The sequence below is a fragment of the Episyrphus balteatus genome, chromosome 1, assembly GCF_945859705.1.
Source record: "Episyrphus balteatus chromosome 1, idEpiBalt1.1, whole genome shotgun sequence".
Classification (NCBI taxonomy): Eukaryota; Metazoa; Arthropoda; class Insecta; order Diptera; family Syrphidae; genus Episyrphus; species Episyrphus balteatus.
In genome coordinates, this window is record NC_079134.1 from 30779036 (window position 1) to 30788002 (window position 8967).

Consider the following 8967-nt stretch of genomic DNA (forward strand, 5'->3'; position numbering starts at 1 on the left):
AAACTGACAGTGCCTCTCTGCGCAAGGTGAGGCCCTTTTTTCCGACGCTTTGACTGGAGTAATGGTGTTTTATAAAAGTTTAAAATATCTTCATATTTCATTATACTTTCCAAATAAAAATCAATGTATCCTCTCACCCATCACAGCTCAGCTCAGCTCACTTTACCTTAGCTCACCCAACAGCTCAGCTCAGCTCACCGACAGCTCAGCTCACCCAACAGCTCAGCTCAACCATCAGCTCAGCTCACTTTCAGCTTAGCTCAAATGAGCTGAGCTATGGTACATAGCTCAAAAGTGAGCTAGCTCAAAATTTGAGCTGAGCTGCGAGCTGAGCTCAGCTCACTTTTGAGCTTTGTAGCAACCCTGCAAGTTGCATATTGCTACTACTAGTGCTGAAGCACACACAATCCTCATAAAATTACCATATAGCATATTTTATGCGCAATTTGTTTACTTTCGTTAAGCATATACCGTACGTTCTGAACCGCACAACATGAGTAAATTTCACAGATTAAATTGAAAACTACATGGATGCAAGGAGGATGAAAGAATTAATTTATTGTTCACTTGATAAAAATGTAAAAAAACGAAGTGTGGATTAATTAATTTAATAATAGAAATTAAAAATATCAAATGAAATACATTTATATATACTGAATGAGAAGTATAACTTCAGTCGCGTGTACATGTGCACACACACTCTTTTTTTTTAATATTGAATATAACTTTTATTTTAAATAACTTTTATCATTAAATAAAAAATAAGGAATTTTAGGGTGATTGACATAAGATGTTATAAAAAGCTAAAAGATTAGCTTGGGTTGAGACAAGAAAAAAATCGTAGCGAAAGAGGGGGTCAATTCCCGCCGTTTAGCCAGGAGGGGAGATTTTCAAAAAAATTGACTTAATTTGGGACAAAAAAATTTTGTAATCAACGGTTACACCTACAATAACATGCTATAACTTTTTGTAAAGCCAAAACCCTTGTATCTTGTATTTTAAAAAAGCTGTTTTATGAAATAAAAAATTAATTTTCGAAATCTAAATTTTGAAAAAAAATTCAAACTATTTTTTTTGTCTTCAAAATTTTATGTAATAAAGTACTAATTTAGTTTTCAAATTTCAATATGAGGGTTTTAAATTTTTTGAACTAAAAACCCTTTTTAATTGCTCTATATCGACAGTACATATCGATACCTTCCCGTAAGAATGTATTAAGTGACATTTCTCAAATTGTTCAGGAAACGCAAAAATGTATGGGCTGCTCAATTTTATTTTCGCTCTAGTTTCATTTGTATACACGATAGAATAACCAAAATGGTACCAAAACGTGGCGCTTAACTCGTAGTATATTTTCACATCAAAAAAATCATTTTCGAAAAAAATGTCGCTTAATCAAGGGGCACGGTAGTGCCCAGCCAAGTTCTCTAGCAACTTTGGCACTACACCCTTATTTACAGGAAACAACTCAGGCCATTTTCGACCCCCCTCTAACTTCCACACCGAAGATGCTAGAAATTTCAAACTCGCTACATTTATTGAGCTTGTCAAAACCAAACTCCTCACAAAATTTAAGCCTTTTACGATGAGTAGTTTCTGAGATATAGGGCTTCAAAAATCGCAAAAACCGTAACTGACTGACTGACTCACTCACTCACTCACTCACTCACTGACAGATCATCAAAATTATGGAGAACTTCCCGTTAACGTAGAAACTTGAAATTTTACACGGTGATAGGGCTTGTGGTGTATACAAAGGGAAAAATCGAAAATTTGAGATTTTCAATTCAGGGGGCGTGGCATCCGCCCATTTCCGCTGAATTTTCATCAAATATTATAGAGCACTTCTGATTATCGTAGAATCTTGAAATTTGGTTGAATGGTAGAGCTGGTAGTTTGTACAAAGGAAAAAATTTAAAATTTGAGAATTTCAGCCAGGGGGCGTGGCATCCGCCCATTTCCGCTGAATTTTCATTAAATATAATAAAGCACTTCTGATTATCGTAGAATCTTGAAATTTGGTAGAATGGTAGAGCTGGTAGTTTGTACAAAGGAAAAAATTTAAAATTTGAGAATTTCAGCCAGGGGGCGTGGCAACCGCCCATTTCCGCTGAATTTTCATTAAATATAATAGAGCATTTCTGATTATCGTAGAATCTTGAAATTTGGTAGAATGGTAGAGCTGGTAGTTTGTACAAAGGAAAAAATTTAAAATTTGAGAATTTCAGCCAGGGGGCGTGGCAACCGCCCATTTTCACTGAATTTTCATCAAATATAGAGATTTTCAATTCTACAGCCATACCTTGCAAAAAGTAGTGAAATCACAACAAAAACATTACTGTTAAAAAAGGAGCCAAGTTCTCCTATGTTGAAATTATGCTGGCACAAAAAGTACTGAGATGTAAAAGTGTACCAAGTTCTAAAGTTTGGGTTCAAATTCGTATCAATAAAATTTTGATTGTTTACTTGGCAATTTTTGAAATAACTTTAAAAATCGATAATTAAAAGAAAAATTGTCAAGAGAACAATCAAAATTTTATTGATACGAATTTGAACCCAAACTTTAGAACTTGGTACACTTTTACATCTCAGTACTTTTTGTGCCAGCATAATTTCAACATAGGAGAACTTGGCTCCTTTTTTAACAGTAATGTTTTTGTTGTGATACATTCTTACGGGAAGGTATCGATATGTATTGGTTTTGTGTAGAAAAAAAAATTCGAGGTTTTAATTAAAACCAACACTACGATGATCAAAAAAGTGGTTTTCATCATTCCGGCTTTGTCCGTCGGTCTTTGCTTCCATCTGTTCATCGAGCTAGGGCCTAAAAGGATTAATGGATTTCCTTGTTAGAAATGATTTTTGCGTATTTTCTAGACCCATTTTTTTTGTTTTTATTTTTTAATATCTCCCTATACCATTCTCGAGGTATTGCAATTTTTTTGAAAACGGCTCAAATGATTTCGATTAAATTTGGTGTGCTTAAAAGTGTTACCGATTGCATCAAAACTGCGTTTTTAGTTTTTTTTTTTTTTTCAAAAATAGAACGGAAATATTAAGTTACCGTTTTTTCCATAAACTGACATATCTTTTTTAGGTTCATATATTTTATCAAAGCATACGAAAAATTTATTCAAAATTTACAGATAGATATTAAAAAATAACTTTGAAGTATAAAATGTAAGAACAAAATTAAAAAAAGTTTAAAAAAAAAAATTGAAAAAATTTTATACCTTTCGAAATTTAAAAAAAATTTTTAATTTTCAATATATATTTAAGATAACGATACTTTGAGCTACAAGAGCAAGTACGTGCGACCAGTCGTACATTTTATTTTTATTTTTTTTATTTTTTTTCAAATCTAAATTTATCCCAAACAACTGATTTAATCTGAAATTTTTCTTTTGTAAAAAAGCATTTATATACATAGTTATAAATAAAAATCGAAAATAAAATTGTGAAATAAATTAAATTTTTGGATAAAAAAAAAAAAAAAAAAACAAATTGAAAAATTAAATTTCTGAAAATGTAACATTGAATCTTTTTTTTTTAAGTTTTGGTTTTATTTAAGTTTCATTGCTACAATATTGCATACCAAACAAACAAACAAAAAATTGGTTTTATTCACAAAAGTCTTTCGGCAGTTTTTAATCCATAAAGTATATTTAATTACCGACGTTTCCACAAAAATACATACAAATTTTTTCGAAGCACCTTCCTACAAATAATTTTGATAGCGTCCATGTTTTGACCTACACAATTTATTATTCTTTTGCAAAAATACCTCAATACTATTTATTTTTACATTGAAAAAAATTTCATTTGTTAATTATTGTCATAGGTACTTCAAATAAACATGCAATGAATAAACAGTAATTAATTAAATTCTTACAACTAAATTCTTGTTGATATAATCATTCAGTTTACAATAATATTAAACTTGTTTAGGAACTTAAAACAAATAGTACTTAAGATGTTTTAACTAAAACCATGTTACTACAATCATATAAATAGCTTTCAATTCACTTGTTTCCAAAACAATCAAAATGTTATCTTCACTTGTGCCAAGTGTATTTTTCGTTCTAGCATTTGCTGCTTCAACAGCAATTGCATTTCCACCAGTTCAATTTGATACATTCAACACTTCCACTGTTGTCGAAGTAATAGCTTTCGATGATCTTGACACAGTTCTAAAAGATTCTGGTCTAATTCCACTGAGTCCTCGTAGTAATATCAGAATACCAGTTCATTACACTTTTGGCAATCGAGATCCATCAAGTAAGATTTAATTAATAAAATAATTTTTTTCAAAAATTTTGATTCATAAAAAAATTGTATTTCCTTCCATCAGGAGATTACCTTGTTTCTTCAGGTGGTGGATATAAATCCTCTAGTTCACCACAAACATTTCAGCTACATTTAAATTATCCATCTTATGGACAAGGAGCTCTCATAACTTATGTGGAAATCGATGTTGAACAAAGTTCTAGCGATGGACACGCCTATATTACATCAGGAGGTGTCAAGGAGCGTAATATTAGGATTTTGGTAGATGCTAAGAGCACAACTTGGTTTAAGTATAATTTCAAAATCTATGGATATTAGTGACAATAAAAAAATGTGTCACCTTAAATGAAATTATAAGTTTTTTATTGAGCATTAAATAAAATATATTTTAATTAGCTATTTGAAGAGAAATTAAAACAACTTTATTTATAGAATACACGTAAAATAGTACCTACATAAAATCAACCAATATCAAAAAAAAATTGTTACAGTCATGAAACTTGGGAAAAAGTTTGCTTTTAGGATAAGAACCAAGGATAAAAAAAGTCTATCTATAAAAAAAAAGTTAATTGTAAGGGTTTTTTTTCGCGGACAAGAAAGAGGGGGTGAAGGTCAAAAATATACTGAAATTGTATTTGTCGAATATTCATATTGTTATTATTGCCGATTAAAAACAAGGGTGCTTGTTTTTTTTTACTTCAACAGGTAGAATATAATCGAAACACATTTTAAAAACATGCTACACTGATAAAATTCAGGATGAAGGCTTAAGATTAAGCAGAGACAAGGAATTCAAAAAGTTCTTAAAAATGTTTTTGGTGAAAGGGTGTTTTTTTGATGGGTTGAGTTGTGTGTGAGGAAGGTATCATAACAGCTGACTTAAATTTTATTAATTTTTAAAACGTGGTGTAAATGTTTTGGTTGGTATAAGAATTAAGAATCCATAAAGTCTACAAAACTATCTTGAGTGAAAGGGTGTTTTTTTTTTTTTTAAACGATGAAATTCGGAATAAGTACCACAAAAAATGGGAAAAAATTGTTACAAATTGGAAATTGGTAAAGTATTTTGACAAAATGAACATTTTTCTAACTGATGAGAATAATCTGTAACGGTTAAACATAAAATAAGGAAGTTGACGGTTATTTATTAAGTATATTATGGTGAATCTCATGATGGTCAATGTCAGTCATATAGTTGGTATTATGCTTCGAGGCTGCATTTTTTGTATAAAAAGTACTAATTTTTGAGGGAAAAAAGTATTTTGACAAACGTTCTTTTTCAACGTTGGTAAGGTAAGGTAATGCATTTTACGTGTTTCAAGCACGTATACAACTGACAGACTTGTTAAGGCCCCGATTTGTAAAAAATTGGGAAAAACCGAGGAACTTAACATTGAAATTAGTGCATCTTCTGTTGCAAGTCATAATTTCTGTGTTTCTGTTAAAAAATCTGTGGAGAACTGAATTTATCGCGGGAAACTAAAATTTACCAAATATACAAACACAAAAATATAATTATACTATTCAAAATTTACCTCAAATGGACAAAAAATGAAAAAAATGCACTTAAAAAAATTGAAGCATTTTGAAGAATTCACTTTATCGCGGATTGACTCCAAAAAGTCTGAATTTGGAAATGCCATTCTTTCATCAAAAACTTTGTTAGCAAAAGTACCCTTTGCATTGAGCTCGAAGAAGACAATTTTAATATGTTTATGCTAAGATAATACAGTATTTAACTCATAAAACAAAAATCGAAAAAAAATTGAATTCTCAAAGGGACATGTTCAGGGGCGTACACACCATTGGGGCAAGCAGGGTGGTGCCCCGGGGCCCCCGACACGCCAGGGCCCCGACTGGAGACAATGCAGAGAAGTCAAGTTATTATAAAAGTAACGAGGCAAAAATATAACATATTTGACATGTACCACTTCGGACACAAGAGAAACAAATTTTATTCTTCATTGCAATGCATACTGAATTGGTAGCCAGCCACATAATATTTCATCTTAAAAAAAAAACTACCTCAGGGGCCCCAAAAAAAATCGTTTTGTTTGAAAAAAAAAATGTTACTTGAATAATCTTAGAGACCAACAAATCATACATCAGGGGCTCCCACCAAAAAAAATGCAGGGCGTATGCCTATACGTACTTTATTATTTGTTCTTATTTTCGATATCAAAGGGGCCCCTAATATCAAAGAAGCCCAAAAATTTAGTCTTGCCCCGGGGCCCCGGCAACTCGACGTACGCCCCTGGACATGTTGTTGTGCTTTTCGCTTCTGGAACAAACTTGACCAAATTTTTACGGAGATTTAACAGTTCCTTTTAGTTTCCCGGATCATTGAGATAGAAATTAGAATGTGGTCCATAAAACTTTGTTTTTGAATGAAAGAAGCATACCAATATGTTCCTTTGAGAATTCAGTTTTTTTCAATTTTTGTTTTATGAGGTTAGTACTGTATTATCTTCCCATAAACATGGTAAAATTGCCTTCTTCGAGCAATTGCATCAATTTTTACTTGCGATATAGGTACTATATATCAAGTTATGCATTCGTACAAAAAAAAAAAGTTGAGATAACATTTTTCCATGACATTACGATGGTAGACAATGCCAAAAAAGTGGGTCCCGGAAGTCCGTCTGTCTGTCTGTCAGTCTGTCAGTCTGTCAGTCTGTCAGTCTGTCAGTCTGTCAGTCTGTCAGTCTGTCAGTCTGTCAGTCTGTCAGTCTGTCAGTCTGTCAGTCTGTCAGTCTGTCAGTCTGTCAGTCTGTCAGTCTGTCAGTCTGTCTGTCAGTCTGTCTGTCTGTCTGTATAAGGAGCTACAGCCTAAACGGATGGACCGATTAATGTCAAACTTGATATGTAGCGTTATTTGGCAACTCTCCAGAGGGGTTTTTGGAATAAATTTTTTTGGACCAAAAATAACGGTACTTGTCATATACCGATTTTAGTAAAATTGAAATATCTCGAAAACGGCTCTAACGATTTTGTTTAAAAAATTCAAATGTTAGTTTTAAGCTAAAGTCTAGTCTCCTTTGCGCGGCAGTCACCTTGGCGTGGTGCATAGGCTGGAGTTTCAAAGATTCAACTGACCTGTTGATTTGGAGCAATCTAAATTGACAGTGATTTTGAAGAGTTACGACTAAGAACTGCCACCCCTAATCCAGGGTGTTATGTAACCGTGCCTATTGGATGGTTTGCAGCCAGGGGTATCCGGCTGTATTCTAACGGTGCCTCTTTGAAACCGGGTCGAATCAAAGTGTAACCAAGACCTTACCATATTATGCGGAGCTCTAATATGGCGGACCTACCTTTCTCTAGCTACTCGTGGGATTTATATGTCAAAAAAATATAACAACAACAAAAACTATAAAAAATTCCTCATTGAGCGGGATGCCACCGCGAATGAAATTGCGGATCGGATGGAGAGAAATCTTCATGGAGACGATTCGAGACCGAGAAGTAGTAAGGACCACAGGAGAATACCTCCTAGGGACGTACGAAACCGGGCAGATAGAAGAGAAGCATCTACTTCAAGTCGAAGGAGAACACCTCCTAGACGAAGAGAAAATGCTACTCGAACTACATCCTCTACTCGCCAAGAGAGAACACCTCCCAGGCGATCTAGAGATGTAGCCAAAGCCAAAGATGGCACCAGGGATAGGAACACCCCATCCTCAAAATCAGCTTCCGAAAAATGCCAAAAGAAGCCAAGCAGAAGCCAGAAGGCAAAAGATAGAGTTCTTCCGAAACGGGGCGAACCAGGTGGCCTGGATGATCCCTTCAGGAAGGGTCTAAGTGGAGCAGCTACAAGGCGATACCTCGATCTTTTGGCGGAAGGGAAAACCCCTGAAGAAGCCAAAAGGAGGGTGGAGGAAAGGAGAGCTGAGCTTTTAGCTGAGTCCCTCAAAAGCCAGGGACAAGGTAAGAGGAAAAATCACCATATTACCCCTCCCCAAAGGCAAGAGGTGAAAAAACCAAGATTGGGCAACTCAGCAGAAGCGGGATCAAACACCGCGCTGAACACTAGCAAGAGACCACTGTCGTACGCCAATACCACCAAAAGCGTAAGGATAGCTATTCTACCAAAAGAATATCCTGACGCAACTCTTGGTACCGATGAACTGACAGCACTCGAGGAGGCGATCATTGAGGAAGTGTCTTTAGGCTGGAAACATAAGCTACAGTTTAACGGGATTCACTTTAAAACAGGCCTGCTCGTTGTAGACTGTGCTGGTCAACAAACAGCGGACTGGCTTAAAGAGAAAGCCGCAAGACTTAGCACTTGGAAGGGCACTGCTCTGGTGGCATGCTTGGGAGAAAACATTCCCAAGTTGCATACCATAACTATGTTCCTTCCAAGAAGTAAGGATCAGGAGGACCAGAAATCTTTAGCCCTGATTGAAGCTCAAAATGATGGACTTTGTGTTAAAGCATGGAAAATCATCAAGAGCAAGGCGGAAGGCAAAGGCAAACTACTGGTGGCAAAGATCGACACCAACTCTGCCAAAACCATTACAAATGCAGGTCATGAACTGCATTTTAAGTTCGGGAAAATCCCCATAACTGGCCTCAGGAAAAATAATGTAGAGGCAAACACACACCATCAAGGTAATGACCCAACTACCTCTGACTCCACAGACCAACCTCCAACCACCAACCAAACCCCAAAAACCC

General features: G+C 34.8%; 1 protein-coding gene across 1 annotated transcript; it reads left to right on the forward strand.

Moving 5' to 3' along the window:
* The first annotated feature begins 4019 nt into the window (after positions 1–4019).
* On the forward strand, positions 4020–4638 carry LOC129905776 (uncharacterized). The gene is made up of 2 exons (XM_055981345.1): positions 4020–4278; positions 4352–4638. Exons 1-2 carry the CDS (start codon positions 4047–4049, stop codon positions 4603–4605), a joined length of 486 nt encoding a protein of 161 aa, XP_055837320.1. The 5' UTR covers positions 4020–4046; the 3' UTR covers positions 4606–4638.
* Positions 4639–8967: the final 4329 nt, after the last annotated feature.

Coding starts and splice junctions, on each gene's coding strand:
- LOC129905776 (XM_055981345.1), top strand. CDS start 4,047: ATGTTATCTTCACTTGTGCCAAGTGTATTTTTCGTTCTAGCATTTGCT. Junction 4,279..4,351: donor TGGCAATCGAGATCCATCAA/GTAAGATTTAAT, acceptor TCCTTCCATCAG/GAGATTACCTTGTTTCTTCA.